General features: G+C 42.4%; 1 protein-coding gene across 3 annotated transcripts in view; it reads left to right on the forward strand.

Moving 5' to 3' along the window:
* Window positions 1-24,231, forward strand: part of TBXAS1 (thromboxane A synthase 1) — a 190,096-nt gene that overhangs the window by 59,441 nt on the left and 106,424 nt on the right. For 2 of the 3 annotated variants that reach the window (XM_054493971.2, XM_054493972.2), the window contains one exon: window positions 21,493-21,589. In XM_054493971.2, the coding sequence (XP_054349946.1) occupies window positions 21,493-21,589 (97 nt within the window). Of the gene's footprint in view, window positions 1-21,492; window positions 21,590-23,333; window positions 23,388-24,231 lie in introns of those variants that run through there. The other variant, XM_054493973.1, reaches the window with a different exon arrangement.

The following is a 24,231-nucleotide window of genomic DNA, read 5'->3' on the forward strand; positions in this document are numbered from 1 at the left end:
TAATCACTGAGGCTGACTTCAAATCCTGGAGACAACATGGTTATTCCACCATAATTAGGAGGTTGAACAGGGCAAAGACAAAGATAGTTTTATCTTTTTTGTAATCCGTTGGAGCTTATCCTCATCCTCATGTGTTCAAGCTGTTATAACAAAGTGCCATAGACTGGGTGGCTTATGAATAACAGAAATTTATTTCTCATAGTTGTGGGGACTGGGAAGTCCAAAATCAAGGAACCAACAGATTCACTGTCTGGTGAGGGCTCACTTTCTGGTTCATAGATGGTGCCTTCTCACTGCACCCTCCCGTGGTGGAAGAGGTGAAAGAGCTCCCTAGGGCCTCCTTTATAAGAGCACTAATCCTATTCAAGAGGGCTCTGCCCTCATGACCCATTTGCCCCCCAAAGACCACACCTTCTAATACTGTCATCTGGGGGTTTAAGATTTCAACATATGAATTTGTCGGGGGGATGGATACAAACATTCAGACCATGGCAGAGCTGCTAAGGAGACATTGGCTCCAAGGTGACTTAGGAATGAAGCACTCAGAGGATCAGGAAACTGCGTTAGGAAGGAGAGAGGAATGGGAGCTCCAGGGTAGGCCTGGAATCCAGAATCTCCACCTCCCATCCTCCAACAATCGAATGGGGTGTTTCCCGCAGTGTGTCCTTGAGACCATCATTTCCACTGACAGTAATAATTGTTACATGGGGAATAGCAAAAGGAACACAGGTCTCTTCAGTGTAGAATGACTCCGAACCTTTCATGCAACAATGTCCTTCGACAATCTCCAAGCGAGAAATTTAGGATGTGGTGTTTATTTGACCACAGAACAGTTTTCCCCCCAGAGTATCTCTTGGGACTAGGATATGGAGAACAGGCTTTGAGAGAAAACACTGATCTAATAAATACCAGCATTTTACTCCTAAAGAATTCCCCATAAAAGACAACCATTAATAGAAATAGTTTACTTCACCATTGTGAATTATCAACATTACAACCAGTAATTACTAATTACCTCCATTTCGAGTTGATGTTTTGGGGGATGTTTTTATCCTGCAGTGCTATGGAGAGGCTGGGAAAGCACTGTTGTCTGTGTTGCTTGTTTATTTATTTCCTTTTATCCCCAATGTTCTCTCATTCCCCTTCCCATCCCCAATAGTCAACCATTCCAATTGTGTTTAATGTGTTTTTTTCACATGTTCTTGCAAACTGTGCATTATCATTTTGTGGGTATTATCTTTAGCTTATGCCAATAGTACTGCCGTAGATCTCATTCTATTCCTTAGTTTTTTCATTTAGCACTGTGCTTTCAAGGTCCAGCACAGAGTTCCCATTGAGTCTGCTGCTTCTCACAGCTGCCTGACACTCCACAGATGCCTTTACCTACTTCACCTGTCCACTGTCCCAGGAGGAGATACCCAGTGGCCCTCAGCAAGCATCCCTGCAGTGGGCATCCTTTTATGGGAACTTTACGGACCTATGGGGGAACTCTGTGGGCTATCCATCTTGCCCTATGATTGTACTGTATATATATATATATATATTTGTTCCCTAAGGCCACTTACATATTAATTGCTAATAATCTGAAAGTGTTTTCCAGCACTCAGTGTGGATCATGTCCCTCCAATATAGTATCTCCCATGGCCATCCCAATAACATCCCTGAGAGTTTGGCCAGGCTAGTTGCATTATCCTCAATCATACAGAAACATGAGTGACTAGAATGAAAAGGGCATGTGGCTAGTAAGAGGTGTGAGCAGAGTTGCACAGGTTCTTTTTATTAATCCAAAGTTCTTTCCATTCCATTGCCTCTTCTTGATATTTCTTCAACATTCCAAACAGTCCTGTCTTAGGACGTTTGCCATAACAATACATAACATAATTATTTGTTGATTGACCTGCTTTCCTGGTAGAATGCAAACTCCACGAGGGTAGGGACTTGCTCTCTTGTTTGTGCTGCTATTCCTAGTGCCTAGAATGGTGCCTGACACATAATAGATGCTCAGTAAATATCTGTTGCGTGAACAGAAGAATCATCTCTAAGTACATGTCTTTCATGTCAGATTTGTCTCCAAGGAAACTTCAAACAGGAAGGTCTTGTTATTTGGCTAATTTTGGTAATGGTATTATTTTATTGGAGATAAATAAAAGGAATTAGGGGGAGGGTCTCATATTAAAATAGAGGGTTGGATGAGGGGAGTTTATACTCTTTCTCCATTGGTGGCTTTTATGCTCTATCAATTCAGTAGTTAGCCCATCAAAGTACAAAATTGAATTACACTGTGTAAGGCCACCTTGGGATCCAAAAGATAAAAGAGAAGATAAGGGACATGTTCTCTTGATACACTAGCTGGGCTCCACTCACCCAAGTCATTAATTGGATTCTTATTGGGCTACTGCCTCATATCCTACTCCTGAAGAGCTGATACCTCCCATAACCTCATTCTCAGGGTCAGCTGGCCATACCAGAAAGAGCACTGGATTAGGAGCCAGATCTGGGTTCTGGTCTTAGCTCAGCTATCCCTACTGATGGGACTAGAATGAATGAGTCATTTACCATTTTCTTCCCTTTAAAAAATGCTTGAGGCCAGGCTCAGTGGCTCACCGCTGTAATCCCAGCACTTTGGGAGGCCGAGGCGGGTGGATCATGAGGTCAGGAGTTCAAGACCAGCCTGACCAATATGGCGAAACCCTGTCTGTACTAAAAAAATACAAAAATTAGCCTAGTGTGGTGCCGTGCACCTGTAATCCCAGCTACTCAGGAGGCTGAGGCAGGAGAATAGCTTGAATCTGGGAGGCAGAGGTTGCAGTGAGCTGAGATCATGCCACTGCACTCCAGCCTGGGCGACAGAGTGAGACTCTGTCTCAAAAACAAAACAAACAGCAACAACAACAACAAAACTTGAGCACCTACCTATCTCACAGGTCTGACACGAGACTCAAAGGAGCTCTCAGAGCCCTCCCAGGGCAGACTGTCCAAGTTTCAGGGATTCCAACTGGGATTCCACTGCTCCTTGGTGTTCTTATAGCCAGCCTGCATCTTGGGGAGTCTGCCAAATTCAGAAGCCCCATACCTCACCAGCTCGGGGTGAGCTTCTTGAGTCCTGCACGTGGGTCTTCTCACCCTCATGTCTCCAGGGAATCCTCCGCCTGGGTAAGGGGAGACAGCATACATCATCCAGTCTTCTCCCCTCTTTGGGCCTCATTTTCCTAGCTATGAAATGAGGGGGTTGGGCTAGAATGATCATCTTGAAGCTTCCCTCCATCTCTAAAGTATTATGATCAGTGCTTTATTATTTTTTCCCTGCTTCTGATTTCTCTCCCACTGTGTCTGAAATTCTTTTGCCATTAAATTTTCCCTTTTTTCAGAGTCGCATATCTGGGCTTTTTATACCTAGTCCTGGACGGCACATTCTTCCTATGGCACTGGGCTTCCTCCCCTGGCCTCACTGTCTTTTCAGGAGTGACATTAGCTTTTTCCCAGCCCCTGTATTCCTATTCTAAGCCCACACATCATTTGGGGAGAGATGATTTTGCCATGTACTCTCACAAATATATGTCCTGCACATATTCTATGGAATAGACACACACACACACACACACACACACAGCTCCCTTCAATACCGCCGAATATACATGCCTGGGCATAACGTGTGGGCAAAAATATTCAGGGACAGCCAAATGACTATTTCAATGTTCCTTTGTCCCTGCAGGGCCATCGAACTATTTATTTAGTAGCTTGATGTTGTTTGCATCAACAACTTTGCCTTATAGGCTGTTCTTCATGTTTATGATTCTCACTGTGAAAAAAATTGCTCGCCTAACATCTGTTCTGAATTTGTTTTTTCTTTATTTTTATTTATCTGTTCCCCATTGAATTACATTTGCACCAAGGACAGTAACTTGAATTGTAATCTTTAGTGTCCTTCAGGATTTCTGCACACTTCAATACATCTCTTAATTACTCTTTTTTTATTGTTATGAGATATGCATATATATCCATGCTCACACGGGCAGATTGGTTTGTAGCTTACCTCTGCCTGTCCCCCTCTGGGGACTAAGTTTTATTAACTGAATAAATTAGATGGGCGGGTATATTCAATAGAGTAGGGAGGTTTATCATTACAGGTTTCTTTCAGATATTTTTCCCCCTTGCTGCCCAATTCTCTCCTTTAGCCATAGCTCTGTTTTGAAGAAAGCTTTATTGTAGCTTGACAGAGTCATAACTCACCAGGATGAGAAGGACCACTTCATCTTACAGATGAAGAAGCTGAGGGCCAGGGGAGAGGCTATCTTCCTGCCTGCTTCCAGAAAGGACGGAGAATAGCTGCCCCAGCACCATTCTTGAGAAGTAGAGCACAGCTTGACCCTGTCTCTCTGGGCTGCCAAGCCTGGGGGCTTTCCTTAGCAGCAGGAGGCCTCCTGGGACTACCTTGCCACCATCTACGCACCACACCATTGCTGCAGACCCAGTCCTTTGCACAGCAAGCATTTTGCATGTTTTCCATGGGTGTGGCTGGGTTGGGGTGGTTAGGAAAGTGTGCAGAAGATGGTGTGGGAGAAGGGCAGGGCATGGAGAATCACAGTGGGGTCTCTTCCTGCTTGTGGACTCTCCTGGTGGAGCTGATTCTCTGGCCTCCCTCAGGCTGGCTCGTGCGACCGGAGCCCTCATTAACCCCCTGCTCTCACCACTTAGAAACCAACCCAGGGACCAACCAAGAATATTCCCAGCAGTAGGCAAGAAGATTTGTAAACAAGGGCAGTGAGACCTGCTTTTTTTTCCCCTGATACTTGGGAAATCTACCAGGTATAAAGACAGTGACCCAGATATTCAAGGGATTGGTCCAAATTCACCATGCTGTAATTCGAAATGCAATGCTCTTTCTATCATCAGTTCTCCATTCTTTCAGGGAGACGTGTCCCCCTTCTTCCTTTTGCCCTTTCCCACACTCTTTGGGGTCTATGTCCATGTCTTCCAATGGCACAAAGACAGAGGGGACGGTTTCCCCATGTCTTGAAGTGCTCACTGCTGGCCCTGCTCCAGATGTTGTCCACTCAGCAGATATTTCAGTCTTTGCTACGCGTACAGCATGGAACTCATGGCGGTGGGAGAGACTACCCATCCCCTCCAGAAAATGTATCATTCATGCCTCTTTTCCCAAAGAAAGCTGATATCTAATTTAGGAGAAAAACCCAGACATGGGCCAAGTTGCTCAAGAATGCCAGGTAGTAAAGCGGCTGACTTCTACGAGAGAAGGACAGGACACCCAGAAAGAAACCCAGAAGAATAGGAAACCCAGAAAGAACAGGAAACAGGATTCTGGGTAGAATCATGGACCAGTGAAGGCAGAGAAGGCTTCTAGGTGGAAGCAGGTCTTGAAGAATGAATAAGGGGGAGGTGAGGGGAAAGAACGTTCCACTCAGTAAAAACAGTCAGAGAAAAGCCCTTGAGGTGGGAATGGTTCAGGGAATGGAAGTTGCGGCTGGAGAGGGGGACACAGATGGATTGGCCGGTCATCATCACACACCGGAAAGCCTTCATTGCCGGGCTGAGGACGTGTTTGTTATCCTTTTGTTATCCTTGCTAATGGCCTGTAAGCTGCTTAAAACCATGTCTTGCAGGTCAGTTTCTACAGATGCAGTTTGAGGGGCGAGATGTTTACTAGGGATCAGTGAAGAGAAGGAGGAGAAAGCTGTCAGTCTGTCCCCCAGTAGGACAAATTCCAACTCTCTGCATTCCTACTCAGCCTGGCCACTGGATGTGGGCTTTACCAGGAAGGGAGTGACCCCAGTGACATGGATCTCAGCAGCTGAGGCCAGCCCTGAAGGAGCTAACAGCTGGAGGCTCTCTGCTGACCACAGTCTCGGCTGCTGGACAGCACGTCCTTCTCAGAAGGGGGATCTGGATGACATGTCTTGATGTCATCACATCATGGGAACTCTAGTTCAAATGAAGTTTTTTGCAGAATAACCAGGTTGAAGTGGGAGGTGATCTGAGGGTTCTGTATGCTCAGCTTCCCCACAGAGGACTCTTTTGCCCCGCTAGACCTGAGACTGGCTGGGGCCAGCCACAAAGGCAGGCCCATGGCTGATGAAGCCAACGGGGCACCTCTGCAGGGGGCACCTCTCCAGGGTGGTAGGAGTGAAATAGAGCAGGCGCCAGGTTTTAGAAAATGACCAGGGGCTGGGTGAATTTTGGAAGCAAGATAAATGTGGATAAAGAGAAAAAAGGATTCTGAAGTTTCAAGTCTGGCTTCAGAGTTGAAACCTCCTTCTGCCAGGAGGAGTAATAGGGAAGCCAAGAGGATAAAATGATTTCCCAGTCCTGGAAAGGCAGCTTAAAACCATCCTTACATTTGCTCTTAAGGGTGAGGCGCTCTGTTAGCTTCTCAGGGATGCATGGACAGATAAGATGGGCTTTGTCTTGAGAGAACTTGCAGAGCGATCAGGAGCTTATCAATAAACAGAGGGTCACCCAGGTCAGTAGAGGAAAGGACCAGGTGCCACAGAAACTACAAGGAGCAAAGGGTCCATGAAGCCTCCACAAAGAGGGGACAGGTGACCCGACTGTCTGAAGTTTTCCAAACTAACAAGAGGGCAGCCGACACTTTAGAGGGTAAATACATGCAAAGAGGCAGAGCAGGGGGAATACTGCACATCTGGGGAACCATAAATAACTTTTTCACAGCAAGAGTGAAAGGCTGTGGTTCCCAAACTGTGTGCTGAGACACCCCAGGGTGCCACAGTGAACTCACAGGGGCTTCCTGGGCTATGGGATTTTTGAACATTCATGACAAATATGGCAACATCTGTCAGGCACTGTAGGAACTGCTTTCAGTTTATGTGTATTATTTCTTCAAATGTCCACTAACTTGCTAGAACATGTATACTTATAAAGTTGTTTGAACTTATCTACTTAGGAATGAGACTGTGGGGTTCTTCTTTTGGCCGGGGGAGCGCTATGAAGAAATTACTGAGTCACTAAAGGGCACCGTGAACTGAGAACATTTGGAAACACAGGTATAAGAGGAATGGGGTAAGGAGGGAAGTCAGGAGCTCCTGAAGGGCCCCTGGTTGGTTACAAGTGAAGAAGCTTAAACTTGCTTCAAATGATGGAGAACCACTAGAGATTTATAGGGAATAGAACGACACAGTCAGCTTCTGTTTTACAAAGGTGATTGGCCTTGGCGGGAGGGTTGGTTTGGAGACAGAGAGCTTCACTGGGAGCTCCTCAGTGGTCCAGGTGAGACAGACAGGGCCTGAAGCCAGTTGGCATTAGAAGTTGGAGCTGGAATACAGCACACTGCATTGACATCATGGAATTCCCACTGCATGCTTAACACCATAATGAACACTAGACATCAAAGAAAAGAAGACAAGATGTGTTTCCACCACTTACAAACAAGCAGAAAGACAGTCAGGAAAAAAATTACAATTACTAGAGAACCACTAGGAGTCAACCAGGCAAGAAAAGGGGAGCTGTGCCAGGCAAGGCAGGGGGAACAGCATGTGCAAAGGCATGGGAGTGAGAGATCATGGAGGGTTTCAGTTGGTATGATCAGGATTGGCTCTTGGCGGTGGGGTGGGGAGGGGGACCAGGGGCGGGCAGACGGGGGGAATAGGAAGGCACAAGGCCAAAGAACAAGGCAGGGAGCAGGGTGTGAAGGACGTCGTGTACCACATGCTAAAGACTCCCCAAGGACTTGATCTTGGCAAACCATTGAAGGGTGTTCAGTAAAGAAGCAGCAGACTCAGATTTGCACTTTACCAAGTCCTAGGTGGATAAGTGGAGTTGGGACCCACATGTGGACAAGCAGCAGGCCAGAATGATGGAGACAGAAACCTCTAGTGGGAGGTCCAAAGTCTGGCCAGGAAGAGGACCAGGGATTGTACCAGCCTGAAAAGGGCAAAAGAAAGTTGCTGAACAGGCCCTACAAACCCCTGAAAGGGGAGGGGCTGAGAAAGGGCTGGTTCAGTCCATTGATCTCTGCAGGGCTCTGTGAATTCAGGGTGGACCCCAGGCGTGAGTACTCTGAGGATAACATGGGCAGATGATGCCTGACCTTACTCAGAGTGACAGACAGGAGCCCTGGGAAAGCAACTCCAGACTCCATGGCCTATGGTTGTGTCACTGGCTCCTCAAGAAAACTCTCCCTGGTAGCTGAGTCAGCTCTGTCATTCAGCTGACTCAAGCCTCTTGCTCTAATGACAGATGGGAGAGCTGACCCAAAAGGGAAAGACACCCCATGAGCCAAGCAGGGACAGAGCCCCAGGACTCTGGGGACCCTGCTTTCTCCATGGCACCCTGTGGACCGTCCAGCCCCGGAGGAGCGCCTGTGAGTCAAATGCCCAGGTACTCCCAGCACTGGACTTCTCCTTAGCTTTCTCTGAACTTTCTGGAAGTCGAGAATCTCAGACTCTCACAACTGTGATCTGCAGTAGCGTCTACCCCTTTCCTCACTGAGCCTCCTGCCACTTCCACATGGACATTCCATGGCAAAGGTCAGACTTGAGGGTAGGACAGCAGCTACCCTGTTAGCATCCTTAGCCTGCTGGGAAATAAAACTGTCAAGGAGACAAGAAGTTCTCAGATGCTTGGCGTTTAGCAGTTGTCAGAGGAGCTGAAAGCCCTCATCAGTTCTACCTGAAAATCGGAAGTTTCCCAATGTGCATGGCTTTTTTTTTTTTTTTTTTTTTTTTTTTTTTTTGAGACAGAGTCTTGCTCTTGTCACCCAGGCTGGAAAGCAATGGCACAATTTTTGTACTTTTAGTAGAGACAGGGTTTCACCATGTTGGCCAGGCTGGTCTCAAAATCCTGACCTCAGGTGATCCGCCTGCCTCGACCTCCCAAAGTGCTAGGTTTACAGGCGTGAGCCACCACGCCTGGCCTGTGCATGCCTTTCTGTTCCTTCTGCTGATGTGGAGGGTGTTGGGCTCCTGTCAGGGGCCTCCTGATGCCCCCGTGGGGCACTTCCTCGCTCAGCTTCCTCGTCCCTGACAAAGTGGCAGCAGCAGGGTGTGGCCCATGGGAGGTGACCATTACCAGCATTTTAATTAAACTTTACTGTTTGGACAAACTATTCTCATCTGACCTCATAACGGACTCTTTAAGCATAGAAACAGTCTCAAGAAGGTTGATTTGCTTAAGGTGATACAGATGTTAAATTACAGGACAAAGCCTTGAGCCCAAGTTCCTAAGACTCTCTAACACCTGCAACTCTGGCACTGCCAACCACCACTCTGCCTCTGACAGTCTCGGGGGACCAATCCAGTGACAAATTCTCCCTGTCCTCTTTTTTTTTTTTCATTGTAGAAGTCACATGCACTCATTATAAAACACTGAACATTCAAGAAATAGATAAGATGAAAAGGAAAGTGCCCCATAATTTCCCGCTCCGGATCTATGCCCCGTGAGCCGGGGGCCTGACACAGAGTATGTGCTCAATAAATGCTCTCTGAAGGGACTAGTTAATAGAAAGACTGACAATTATTTATTAACAGAGCTCCCCATACTATTTTACAATGTGCTTTTCCATTCGGCTGTGTCATTTGGACATTTTTTCATGTCCGTGCCTGTAGGTGACCCCCTGCCCACCACCACCAGGAACAGTCTATAGCTCGGTCACCCCTAACAGGGACAGGCCTTCTGGAATGAGGCCAGGCAGCCCCCAGGCTAATCCCAACAGTCTATTCTACTTAAGTTCCCAGAAGGCGGCTGTGAACTATTTTGGTTTAACTGACTGGTCAGTTTAAAAAAAGAGAGAAAACCACTAATTAAACAAGTCAAACAAGTGGTTATTTTTGTCTACACAATACTTCACTGATTTGCCTACATTTTCTCTTCAACCAGGTGCTTTGGAGTTGAATAAGTGAATTCTTAATTGCATAGCTAAGTATAGATGAATAACTGGTTAAGAATTTCTTGCCCAGAAAGGAGTCTATATGTAAGTTTGGATTAGAGTGAACCAAGGCCTTACCTCCTTAATTGGGCTGGGAGTTTTCTGCTCCATTAAGCAAGAATATGCTCTAAATCTCCACCTTTAAAAGCCACAGTCTGCATAGCTGGGAGCCTGCCTGCTTTCCCTTGCACACCTACCCAGCACTGGAGCGGGTTCAAAGACAGGCCACCCGAGCTAAGAGCAGTCACTGGAATAGGTGACAGCATGCTCACCACCAAGGACCTGGGCTGGGGTCAAGTCCCTGTCTTGGGCAAGTGACTTTGCCTCTCTAAGTCTCAGTTTCTTATTCTGAAAAGTGGATAAAATAATGGCCTTATCCATTTTCTATGAGAATTACATGAGGAAATACATGCAATGCACTTAGAATGAAGCCTGGTGAATAGTAAACACTCAAATGCTAACGATTGTTGTTGTTAATCTCAAAGGTTTGAGAAGAATCTACAACCTCTGCAAATATTTCACTAGTATGAGAAGTTTCTTTGCACCCTATAGGAAGTAGATCTAAAATTCAAACACCCCATACTTTAATTTCCTTTCAAATTTGTAGGAATTATAGGATTTACAGTTCCAGTGAACTACAGAGATAACTTAGTTTTCACTCCCATATTTCAGCAATGGCCCAGACAGTTTCAGAAGTTTGCGCCTGGAACGGATTTCTGTGTGGGTGGTATGGCTGGATGAACCCGGATCACACCTGCTAAGCTCTGTTGCGTATTAATCTCCAGGACCCACGCCATCTCAGGGAGCAGGAAGACACTGCCTCACATTCACACCATTGTGCAATACCAAGATCAGGCCCTTCTAGGGAAGTAAGCTTTGAGAGGCAGAATGGCACTGGGAATTCACAAGATTGAGAAGAAAAAGGGGCACCATACTAGTTAGGACTTCCTGATTTCAAATTATGGGAAACCCAACACAAACTAACTTTAGCACAAACTAACTAATGTAAGCTAGGAGGATGGAATGAAGAGCTGCAGGAGGAAAGTTTGGACTCTATCTTGTGCTTCGTAGGCAGTCTGTCTATCTGAAATCTCTGCTGGTCTCTACTAGCTCCTTCTGCAGACAGGCTCTCTCCATGTGGTAGAAAAATGGCCACCATCAGCCCTAGATTAATATATTCTCTGTTTAGCAGCTCCAGGAGAAAGTCAGAGCTTTTCACCCCAGCATCCATGTAGAAATCCCAATGAAGGATCCATACTGGCCTGCAGTGGGTCATGTGTCCACCCCTTGGACCAGTCACTGTTGCCAAGGAGATGAGATACTAGGATTGGCCATGCCTGGGTGGTGAGCCCACCCCCATGACCAGAGGGGCAGGGTTCTATCACTGAGAGCTCCTTCAGAACTGCATGGAATGTGGGGGGTGGTTCCCCAAGACGTAGTGGGCAGACAAAAGCAGGCAAGCCATCCCAGGCACCCAAAAGGAAAGCTATGTGTGCCTAAGACACACTTCCCTTACATTTTTTCTCTATTCAAGGTCTTTTCAGGAGCTCCTCAAACTACAGATGAGCATTTTTGTAAATATAAATTCACAAGATTACACAATTTACATGTAAAATGGGACCAGTTTTCTCAGGAGATTCATAAACCAGCTCTGAAGCAATTCTAAAGGAATTGTTGCAAAATTGTTTTTAGCATTAGCAATATTACTACAAAAAAAAAAGCAGGAAGACTCCCAAGGTGACTACTTGGAAGGACAACTTTCATTTGACAGTAGAAGTATTATTTTGTTTCTTTAAAAAATCTAGATTATGTGTAAGATTATTCTGATAATAACTAAATCAATACAAATATATTACCAAAAGATGTGTGTGCCCTACCGTGTAATTGCTTTCCTTTTAGATCTAAGAATTTAGGGAAATGAGAATGGGTGTGAACTTTGGTTAAATATAGAGCAGATTTTTACCCAATCAGACTGGGTCCACAATCTGGTTACAGTCAATCACATCAGGATCCCCTGGGAGCTTGTTAAAGTAGGAGGTGCCTGGGTCCCACCCCAGAGACTCTGGTCTGGTAGGTCTGGGTAGGGCCAGGCATTATTATTTCTGAATGCTCCGCAGTTGGTTTTGACAAGCCCTCGAGGCTGGAAACCATGGCCCTAGGACAGCATTTCTCAGAGTATGGAAAGAGTCCTCTTGCATCAGAATTTGAGAGCTGGTTAAAATGCAGATTCCTGGGCCCTACCCAGGCCTGCTAGATTAGTCTCAGTGGGGAGCAGGGCTGTGAATTTAGAGTTTATTAAGCTCCCCAGTGACTTTTTAAAAATTTTTAATTTTGAAATAATTATAGATGGACAGGAAGTTGAAAAAAATATGTACGGGGAAGTCCTATGTTCCCATTACCCAGCTTCCCCCAATGGTAACCTCTTGCGTAACTATAGCACGTTATCAAAACCAGGAGAATGACCGTGGTACAACCCACAGTGCTTATCATATTTTTTCCAGATTTATATGCACTCGTGTGTGTGTGTGTGTGTGTAGTTCTATGCAATTTTATCACCTGTGTAGATTTGTGTAACCCCCACCACAGCCAAGATAAAGACTATCCTATGACCATAAGCTCTCTAGAGCTACCCCTATATAGCCACATGCACCCATCATCACCCCCATCCCTAACCCCTGGCAACAACTAATGTGTTCTCCATCTCTATAATTTTATTTCAAGAATGTTATGTAAACAGAATCATATAGCATGTAATCTAATGATATTTGTTTTTTCAGTCACAAAATTCCCTTGAGATTCATCCAAATTTGTGCATGTGACAATAGCTTGTTCTTTTTTAAATTGCTGCATAGTATTCCGTTGTATAGATGTACTACAGTTTGTTTACCCATCTACCCAATGAAGAACATTTAAATTGTTTTCAGTTTTTGCCTATTACAAACAAAGCTGCTGTAAACATTCATGTACATGTTTTCTGTGAATGTAAGTTTTCATGTCTCTGGGACAGATGTTCAAGAGTGCAATTGCTGGGTCATATCATAAATACATGGTTAGTTTTATAAGAAATCGCCAAAGTGGCTTTATGGTTTTACCTTTACATCAACAACTTATAAATGATCCACTTTCTCCACATGTTCACCAGCCTTTGATGTTATCACTATTCTTTTAAAATTTTAGCCTTTCTGGATAGATGTGAAATGATATCTCATTGTGGTTTTAATTTGAACTTCGCCAATGGCTAATAATGTTAAACATCTTTTCATGTGTTTACTTGGCATCTGTATATCCTCTATAGTGAAATGTCTGTTCATGTCTTTCGCCCATTTTCTATTTTATTTTTCCATAAGTTATTGAGGGTACAGGTGGTATTTGGTTACATGAGTAAGTTCTTTAGTGGCGATTTCTGAGATTTTGGTGCACCCATCACCTGAGCAGTATACACTGCACCATATTTGTGTCTTTTATCCCTCACCCTCCTCCCACTCTCCCCACCCCCCAAGTCCCCAAAGTCCCTTGTATCATTCTTATGCCTTTGTGTCCTCATAGCTTAGTTCCCACATATCAGTGAGAACAGACGATGTTTGGTTTCCCATTCCTGAGTTACTTCACTCAGAATAATACTCTCCAATCTCATCCAAGTCACTGCAAATGCTGTTATGTCATTCCTTTTTATGGCTGCATAGTATTCCACCACACATATATACCACAGTTTATTTATCCACTCATTGATTGATGGACATTTGGGTTGGTTCCCTGATTTTGCAATTGTGAGTTGTGCTGCTGTGAACATACTATGCAAGTATCTTTTTTAAATAATGACTTCTTTTCCTCTGGGTAGATACCCAGTAGTGGGATTGCTAGACCAAATGGTAGTTCTACTTTTAGTTCTTTAAGGAAACTCCACACTGTTTTCCATCCTGGCTGTACTAGTTTACATTCCCACCAGCAGGGTAGAAGTGCTCCCTGATCACCGCATCCATGCCAACATCTACTGTTTTTTATTATTATTATTATTATTTGATTATGGCCATTTTTGCAGGAGTAAGGTGGTATCACATTTCAGTTTTGATTTGCATTTCCCTGATCATCAGTGATGTTGAGCATTTTTTCATTTGTTTATTGGCCATTTGTGTATCTTCTTTTGAGAATTGTCTATTCAGGTCCTTAGCCCACTTTTTGATGAGATTGTTTGTTTTTTTCTTACTGATTTGTTTGAGTTCATTGTAGATTCTGGATATTAGTCCTTTGTCAGATATACAGATTGTGAAGATTTTCTCCTACTCTGTGGGTTGTCTGTTTACTCTGTTGACTGCTCCTTTTACTGTACAAAAGCTCTTTAGTTTAATTAGGTCCCAGGTATTTATCTTTGTTTTTGTTGCATTTGCTTTTGGGTTCTTGGTCACGAAATCCTTGTCTGAGCCAATGTCTAGAAAGGTTTTTCCAATATTATCTTCTAGAATTTTTATAGTTTCAGGTCTTAGGTTTAAGTCTTTAATCCATCTTGAGTTAATTTTTATATGAGAGATGAAGATCCAGTTTCATTCTCCTACAGGTGGCTAGCCAATTATCTCAGCATCATTTATTGAAAAGGGTGTCCTTTCCCTACTTCATGTTTTTGTTTGCTTTGCCGAAGATCAGTTGGTTGTAAGTATTTGAGTTTATTTCTGGGTTCTCTATTCTCTTCCATTGGTCTATATGCCTGTTTTTATACCAGTATCACGCTGTTTTGGTAGCTATGGCCTTATAGTATAGTTTGAAATCAGGTAGTGAGATACCTCCAGATTTGTTCTTTTTGCTTAGTCTTGCTTTGGCTATGCAGGCTCTTTTTTAGTTCCATATGAATTTTAGAATTCTTTTTTCTAATTTTGTGAAGAATGATGGTGGTATTTTGATGGGGATTGCATTGAATTTGTAGATTGCTTTTGGCAGTATGATCATTTTCACAATATTGATTCAACCCATCCATGAGCATGAGATGTGTTTCCATTTGTTTGTTTCATCTATGATTTCTTTCAGCAGCGTTTTGTAGTTTTCTTTGTAGAGTTCTTTCGATTCCTTGGTTAGGTATATTCCTAAGTATTTTTATTTTTTTGCAGCTATTGTAAAAGGGTTTGAGTTCTTGAAATGATTCTCTGCTTGGTCGTTGTTGGTGTATAGAAGAGCTACTGATTGGTGTACATGAATCTTGTATCTGGAAACTTTGCTGAATTCTTTTATCAGTTCCAGGAACTTTCTGAAAGAGTCCTTAGGGTTTTCAAGGTAAACGATTGTATTGTCAGCAGTGACAGTTTGACTTCCTCCTTAGCGATACTGATGCTCTTTCTTCCTTCCTTCCTTTTTTTCTTTCTTTCTTTCTTTCTTTCCTCCTTTCTCTCTCTTTCTTTCTTTCCTTTCTTTCCTTCTTTCTTTCTTTCTTTTCTTTCCTTCCTTCCTTCTTTCTTTCTTTCTTTTCTTTCTTTCTTTTCTTTCTTTCTTTCTTTCTCTTGTCTGATTGTTCTGGCTTGGACTTCCAGTACTATGCTGAAGAGGAATGGTGGGAGTGGGCATCCTTGTCTTGTTCCAGTTCCAAGAGGGAATGCTTTCAACTTTTCCCCATTCAGTATTATGTTGGCTGTGTGTTTGTTATAGATGGCCTTTATTACATTAAGGTATGTCCCTTGTATGCTGATTTTGCTGAGAGTTTTAATCATAAGGGGATGCTGGATTTTGTTGAATGCTTTTTCTGCATCTATTGAGATTATCACGTGATTTTTGTTTTTAATTCTGTTTATGTGGTGTATCACATTTATTGACTTGCATATGTTAAACCATCCCGGCATCCCTCTTATGAAACCCACTTGATGTTCATGGATTATCTTTTTGATATGTTGTTGGATTTGGTTAGCTAGTATTTTGTTAAGGATTTTAGCAACTGTGTTCATCAAGGATATGGTCTGTAGTTTTCTTTTTTGGTTGCATCCTTTTCTGATTTTGGTTTTAGGGTGATGCTGGCTTCATAGAATGAGTTAGGGAGGGTTCCTTCTTTCTTTATCTTGTGGAATAGTGTCAAAAGCATTGGTACTAATTCTTCTTTGAATGTCTGGTAGAATTCTGCTGTGAATCCAGATGCAAGTCCTTTGTCAGGTAGGTAGTTTGCAAATATTGTCTCCGAGCCTGTAGCATGTCTTTTCATCTTCTTAACAGTGTCTTTGAAAGGGCAAAAATTTTTAATTTTGATCAAGTTCAACTTTCTGATTTTTGTCCTTTATGGATTATGTTTTAGTGTCAAGTCTAAGAACTTTTTGCCAAGCTCTAAATTTCAAAGATTTTTTTTCACTTTTCTAAAAGTTTTATAGTTTCATATTCTACATTTAATTCTGTAGTCCATTTTGAGTTCATTTTTTGCATAAGGTGTGAGGTTCATATTTTGCCTATGGATGTCAATTGCTCTGGTATCTTTTTTTTTTTTTTTTTTTTTCTCACTCTGTCTCCCAGTCTGTAGTGCAGTGGCTTGATCTTGGCCCACTGCAACCTCCACCTCCCAGGTTCAAGCAATTCTCCTGCCTCAGCCTCCCAAGAAGCTGGGGCTACAGGCATGTGCCACCATGCCTGGATAGTTATTTGTATTTTTAGTAGAGACGGGGTTTGCCATGTTGGCCAGGATGGTCTCAAACTCCTCACCTCAAGTTATCCATCTGCCTCGGCCTCCCAAAGTGTGGGATTACAGGCATGATCCACTATGCCTGACCTACTCTAGCATCTTTTGTTGAAAAACGTACCCTTCCTGCATTGAATTGCTTTTGTATCTTTGTCAAAATTATCAGTTGAGCATATATATGAGGGTCTACTTCTGGGTTCTCTATTTTATCTCACTGATCTATGTGTTTGTCTTTCTGCCAATACCACACAGTCTTGACGACTATAGCCAAGTCTTGGGATCTAGTAGACTGATTCCTCCCACTTTACTCTTTTTTCAAAATTGATTTAGTTATTTTAAGTTCTTTGCCTTTCCATATAAGTTTTGGAATAAGTTTGTCTACACCTACAAATATTCTTGCTGAGATTTTGATTGGAATTGCATTAAACTGATATGCCAGTTTTGGGAGAATTGATATGTTTACATTGTGGAGTCTTCCAATCCATGAACATGATATGTTTCTCCACTTACTTAGGTCTTCTTTTATTTCTTTCATCAACATTGTAAATGGCAATGTGTTTTCATTTGGTTTACACATGTTCATTGTTAGCATATAGAAATGCTATTGATTTTTTTTTGTATGTTGATCTGGAATCCTGCAACCTTGCTGAACTCACTTATTAGTTCTAAGATTGTTTTTTAATTTTTTAGTATTTTTTCTGTAGATATCATGTCATCTCAAAATAGGGACAATTTTATTTATTCCTTTTCAGTCTATATGTTTTCATTTATTTTTATTGCCTTATTGCACTGGTTAGAACTTCTAATACTATGTCAAATAAGAGTAGTGAAAGAGGACATCATTGCCTTGTTCCCCATCTTAAGGAAAAGCGTTCAGTCTTTCACATTAAGTATCACGTTAGCTGTAAGATTTTTGTAGATGCCCTTTATCAAGTTGAGGAACTCCTCTCTATTCCTGAGAGTTTTTATCGTGAACAAGTGCTGGATTTTGTCAAATGCTTTCTCATGTCAACTGATATAATCACATAATTTTTTATTTTTCAGGCAGTTAATATGGTGGATTATATTGATTGCTTTGAAAATATTGAATCAGCCTTGGACACCTAGAATAAATACCACTTGGTTTTGGTACATAAGTCTTTTTATATAGTGCTAGATTTGATTTGTTGAAGATTTTTGTGTTTAAGGTCATGAGAGATACTGGTCTATACTTTTCTTGTACTATCTTTGGTTGGTTTTGGTATCAGAGTAAACCTGTCCTCATAAATTGAGTTCTGAAGTGTTCCCTTCTCTTTTATCTTCTGGAAGATATTGTAAAATTAGTGTTAATTCTTCTTTTAATATTTGGTAGAATTCTCCATTGAGAATTCTATATTAGAGAATTGTACTAAGTACATTGAGTACCACATCATATGGTGGTGTAATTTTTGCTTCAACCATCAAGTATGATTTAAAAGACTCCAAGATATCCTGGCCTGGAGGTGTGTTTTTCAGGAAATTTTAAATTATGAATTCAAATAAAAAATATGAATAATTAAATTTTGAAATTTAATTAAAATTAATTGTTTTGTGGTTGTAAGATTATTCAGATTGCCCACTTCATCTTGGTTGAGCTTTAGTAGTTTGTAATTTTCACAGAATTGGTCAATTTCTTTCTAGTTTTTAAATATATTAGTCTAAAGTTGTTTGTAGTAGTCCCTTATCCTTTTAATAGCTGCAGTATTTGTAGTGATATCCCATTTCATTCCTGATGTTGGTGTTTTGTGTCTTCCCTCTTTTATCTTTGTTAGTCTTGCTTCAGGTTTATCCATTTTATTGATATTTTTCAAAGAACCAGTTTTTTGTTCATTAATTTTTCTATGGTTTTTGTTTTCAGGTTCGTAGAGTTCTGCACTTTTTTTTAATTATTTCCTTTCCTGCGCTTGATAAGGTTCTTTGTTCTTCTTTTTCTAGTTTCTTGAGATAGGAGCATAGATTATTCATTTAAGATCTTTCCTCTTTTCTAAAGTAGCATTTAGTGCTATCAGTTTCTCTCTCCACATTGCTTTAGCTGCAGCCACACATTTTGATATATTATTATCTAGTTATTACATTATATTCACCATTATAGTAGTGTATTTGTTCTCTTTTATTCCTTCTGCTCCTTGTTTCATTTTTCTTACCTTTTTGTGGATAACTTGAACATTTTTCAAAATTCCATTTTGGCTTATTATAATTTTAAAATAGTTTTTCTTAGTTCTTGTGTAAATATGCATATATAATTTATCACAATCTATGAGTGTAAATGCCTTGCCATTTTGAGTGATACGTAGAAATCTTACTTCCATTTTGGTCCTTTTAGCCTCCTTACTTTTAAAATATAATTGTTTTAAGTATATCTTCTAAGTACATTGAGTACCACATCATATGGTGGTGAAATTTTTGCTTCGACCATCAAGTATGATTTAAGAGACTCCTGAGAAGGATAGTCTATTATTTTTATCCATTTCATTGTCCTTCTTTCCTTTCCGAAGTTCCAAACTTTCTTCTGTTATCATCTCCCTTTCCTTTCTGTTTGGAGAACATCCTTCAGCCATTCTTTAAGGGTAAATATGTGAGTGACAAAATCTCTTAGTTTTCCTTCATCAGAGAATGCCATTATTTCCACTTTTCTCCTGAAGGATACTTTCACCAAATAGATGACTTGTGATTGACAGTTATTTCCTTTCAGCACTTGAAAAATGTGCCACTTCCTTCTGGCTTCCATGGTTCCTGATAAAAAATCTGCTGTCCTTTGAACTGGTGTTCCCTATAGATAATACATTATTTCTCTCTGGCTGTTTTCAAGATGTTTTTCTTTCTTTTTTGGTTTTCAGAAGTTTAACTATGAGGTGTCTTGGCATGGATTTTCTTGGGTTCATCTGAGTTGAGATTCACTCTGCTTCTTGAATATGTAGGTTTATGTCTTTTGCAAAATACAGAAATTTTCAGCTGTTATTTCTTCAAGCCAAGGTGACTTTTAAGCACATTGTATATTTGAGAAACATTGCTCTGGAGGGGGATTGAGAGATCCAAGGACTTCTCACATTGTATGCAGAATGCTGTAAGTGTCCACAGCTTTCATTAGATTCTCAAAAGACTCCATGACCCTCACCATACATTTTATAAAAGAATTGGTTTATGGCCTTATTGAGTTGTTTTTTGTTTTCTTGGTTAAAATCAGTAAAAACAAACAAACAAACAAACACAAAAAGTAGTTAGTATTCTTTTCTTTCTTTGTACCACATCTGTTGAATTCCTGTTTCCCAAAGATTTTCCTGACAATTTTGGAAAATACGATGACTCAGGTAAAGGTTTTCCAGTGCCTAATATATGCCAGACAAATATTTTTATTGTTTTCCATAGTTAATGGGAAGGAGAAGAATTTAAAACAATTAATGTCATTTGGGTTTATGAAAAGTTCTTGGTAAATAAGTGTCAGAGTAAAATTGGCTGCTTTTCAGTGTGACTTTCCCCTTTAAAATCTGTTCCTTACTGCTCTGAGCTGGATACACCAGCAATCAAATTACATCCCTGAAAGTATAATTTCATACACTGAAAACATGTCATTACACAGTGGGCCTCTTGTCATCACTCTGGCTTGCTTTGCACAGTTGGTAGTCCGGCACTCACGGTTCCCCCAAGCAGGGTTGTCCCTGGCTCAACTGCTCTAGCTAATTCCTCCAGCCAGCACACCCTCACCTCCTTTGTCACCCCTTCTTCTTGGACTAACTGTTGCTCATCTTCCAGAACTCAGCTTGGGAAGCACCACCTCTGGGAAGCCTTCACTCTCTTTTCTCCAAGCACTGAGTTGGGTGTGCCTCCAGGGTCACTCATGCCTGCCAGAACACCACGCTGTATGTTAATTGCCTAATTGTCTCTCCTGTCAGATGGTCAGACCGTTGGAAACTGTGACTGGGTCTTGATTTGCTTTCGTGCCCCCAGTACTTTTGTAAGTATAATATGACATGTGTTTACGCACTATCTCCAGGTAGAGTTCACGCCACCAGCTGACTGACTGAGCCTTTCATCCACATTTTCATTAATGTCATTAAGTATCTGTTGAGGGCTGGGCACGGAGGTTCATGCCTGTAATCCCAGCACTTTCGGAGGCCGAGGTGGGCGGATCACTTGAGGTCAGGAGTTCAAGACCAGCCCAGCCAACAAAGTGAAACCCTGTCTCTACTAAAAATACAAAACTTAGCTGGGCATGGTGATGGGTGCCTGTAATCCCAGCTACTCAGGAGGCTGAGGCAGGAGAATCACTTGAACCTGGGAGGGGGAGGTTGCAGTGAGCTGAGACAGCACCACTGCAGTACAGCCTGGACAAAAGAGCAAGACTCCATCACAAAAATAAAAATAAAATTTTAAAAAGTACCTGTTGAGCTCCTTTATATATAGGTGTGGCAACCAGATATTCAGTTCTTCCCAAGCAGGTTTAATCTTTCTTCACAAGCATCTGTTTATTAATTCACTTTAGACTTTTTCTGAGAATTGTTATAAAGATTATTGGTCTTCTCTTGCTAGAATTCCTATCTTTCCGTTTTGGGGAAATATGGATAACACCGACCTCTGCCATTTTCCTTCTTTGTCTTACTACTGGATCTCATGAACCCTTTATTATTGCATTTACATGTATAGCTCTGTCTTTCCTATTAGGTTGTAATAAGCTCCTTGGGCAGGGAGTGTATCTTATTCAACCCAGAGTCTCCAGGGATCGGTGCAAGGTGGCATTCCATGAGTGCTGATGGAAAGAAATTGGATGTTAGATCATCACAACTGTATGGTTGCTTATGATTGGAACATACATCTCCTCATCGTCTCCATACCTTTACTTCCTAGTTACCTTTTATCCCTCATTCTAAGCCACTGTGATTTCTTTTTTGGAAAGGAGAAATGGGTAATGCAACACATTTTAAAGCATTTTTATTCCTCCCAGGTACTATCTTGGTCGTCGGATGTTTATTGTTGTTTCTGAGCCAGACATGATCAAGCAGGTGTTGGTTGAGAACTTCAGTAACTTTACCAACAGAATGGTACGTAGTTTTCTTTCTGCATATAGATGGATGGGGAATCGTTCTCAGATGGAGACACTGCATGTCAGATCCAATGGGGATGCAATCAGGCCTCTGATCAGGTTTATGTCAGTTCCACTCAAAACTAAGCTCCTCAGTGAACTCAGTTTTTCAAAAGAGATCTATGGGACTGGTACAAAAGAGTAGCATTTACATTTAAGAAATGCTTCAAGAAAGCTAAAGCTCAAGGGAAGCCGAGGCTATTAAAAATGCTAAAACCAAGAGAGTTTTCTACAGCTGGGTTCAAAGCCGGGGGAATCCAGAGGGCACAGGCCAAGTAACTGACGGAGAATGAGCTAGGCTAATAAATATCAGTTGGAAAGCAAAATTTTGAGGTTCTTGCACCTACGTCTTTCCCAGAAAGTATAAGAGTATTAAGGCTGGAAAGGGAAGTCAAGCAAAATTATGAGAGAAATTTGTCCCCTAGTAAGAGAAGGAATCTTTAAGAGGGCTCCTTTATATTAGTTCAAGTCTCCAGCCTACATGCACATACATATCCCTTTGTTTTTGGAAAGTAAATGTCCTACTATTTATCTTTGATGAGAAATCCCAAAGGATGGGAGAGGTGACAGAAAATGGCAGAGATCAGGCCAGGCACAGTGGCTCATGCCTGTAGTCCCCACACTTTGGGAGGCCAAGGAGAGTGGATTGCTTGAGTTCAGGAGTTCAAGAACAGCCTGGCCAACTTGGAGAAACTCTGTCCCTACAAAATTACAAAAATTAGTCGGGTGTGGTGGCACACATCTGTAGTCCCAGCTACTTGGGAGGCTGAGACATGAGAATTGCTTGAACACTTGAATCTGGGAGGCTGGGAGTGGGAGGCTCCAGTGAGCTGAGATCACGCCACTGCAGTCCAGCCTGGGTGACAGAGACCCTGTTTCAAAAAAATTAAATAAATAAATAAATAAATAAAAGAAATAATGAAAAAATGGCAGATATCAGTGTTATCCATTTTCCAAAAATAGGGAGATAGGCATTCTAGCAGAGAAGACCAGTAACCTTTATGTTGATTCTTGGAAAAAGTCTAAAGTGAATTAATAAACATGTTTGTGAGAACTCAGAGAATCACCGTGCCAACCATTTTTGGGGGCTCCAATTAGACCTCACTTTTCATTCTTTTAGGGAAGTAGGTATTCATTCTTTTGTTGATTATTTGGCAAACTTTTTCATACCTGCCATATGCCAGGCACTGTGTAGGTGCTGACTGTAAAGAGACAGTGTCCCTCGAGGAAGTCTCGGTTTAGTGAGGGAGGCAGACAAGGAAAAGGACCAGCACAATGTAGTGTGGCGAGTGCTCCTGAGGTGGGGAACCCAGGCCACCAGGATGTGGACAGAGGAAAGCTTAGTGGGTGTGAGGTGCTTGGGGCTGAGTCTTAAAGAAATTAGAGAGAGTCCCCTTCCCTGTGTTCCGAACTAAGTGGGCCATCCAGAGTGTGTCCTCGTCATCACAAGAACTTATGAGATGGGTACAATTATCATCTCTATTTTATAGACAAAGAAACTAAGGTTCAGAGAGGTTAAATGATCAACCCTGGTAACATGGCTTAACACGAGGAAGAGCAGGGATTCATGTGCCATCTCTCAACTTAAGTCTAGAGCTCTTTTTACTGCCACAGCTGTGACAGCTGCCTCAGTGACATTTCTGGATGTCAAGGTTGAGTGGAGTAATTGGCCACTCACCCAAAATTTGCTCATCTTCTTCCAGCCCCAGAGCATTATGCCCAACTCCAGACATCACATGGCCTCTAGAGGGATGTGACCTGGAGGGAGGCGGCTGGCCTGCTACCTCCATCCCTTCAGGATGGCCGAAGGAATTGCAGAAGTTTAACTGCTTCTCTGCCGCCTCTAGATTCTCTTTCCCAAACACTGCATTGCTATCTCCCCGCTCAAAGTCCCCTGGAAGCCATCTGTCAAGAAACTGATTCTGATGATTAAATGCAGCTGTAGCTGTAGCTTGTTATTCCATCAGCCTCAGCAAGGAGTGCTGATTAAAGAAGTCGGAGAAGCCAGTAAGTCAAAGTGCACGGACCACCAAGCCACATCCTGGCAAGCAGTAAGGGCACTCCCAGGAGCCTGCCATAGTGCTTGAGACTATCTGAGCCCCTAAGCCATGAGATGGCACTTGCCAACTGGTGTCTCCATATTTCCTCCCATGACACCAGGACATGTGACCCTCAGAGCTGACCTAGAAGAGGTCAATGATTTGGCCTGCTAGGGGCAGACATACTCAATGCACCTGTTCAAGCAGGGAGGACCCAATAATATTGCCCTCAGCTTTGATCAATTTCTCCTCCAAGCCATTTGTCTGCCGTTCCTAATTTCTTTCACCATCCCCTCACCCACCCCTCCACCCAGACTAGGTCCAGGGCCCCAAACTCCAGAGTATAGTTCCAATTTTCTTCCTCTTCCACTCAGCACAGGATTAAGCCTTCAGGACTAAGTCCAAGTTCCCCAGACAATATTTAAGGGCCCTTGTGACTTAGATCCATTGTGTGTGCTCCACCCTGTCTCTCACTGCTCCCCAATACAAATCGTCACTCCAGCCTCTCCCTGCTCACCCTCACCTGCTCTGGAGAGGCCTGACCTCTGCCTTGCTCACGCTG

The sequence above is a fragment of the Pongo pygmaeus genome, chromosome 6 (assembly GCF_028885625.2).
Source record: "Pongo pygmaeus isolate AG05252 chromosome 6, NHGRI_mPonPyg2-v2.0_pri, whole genome shotgun sequence".
In the NCBI taxonomy this organism is placed as follows: domain Eukaryota; kingdom Metazoa; phylum Chordata; class Mammalia; order Primates; family Hominidae; genus Pongo; species Pongo pygmaeus.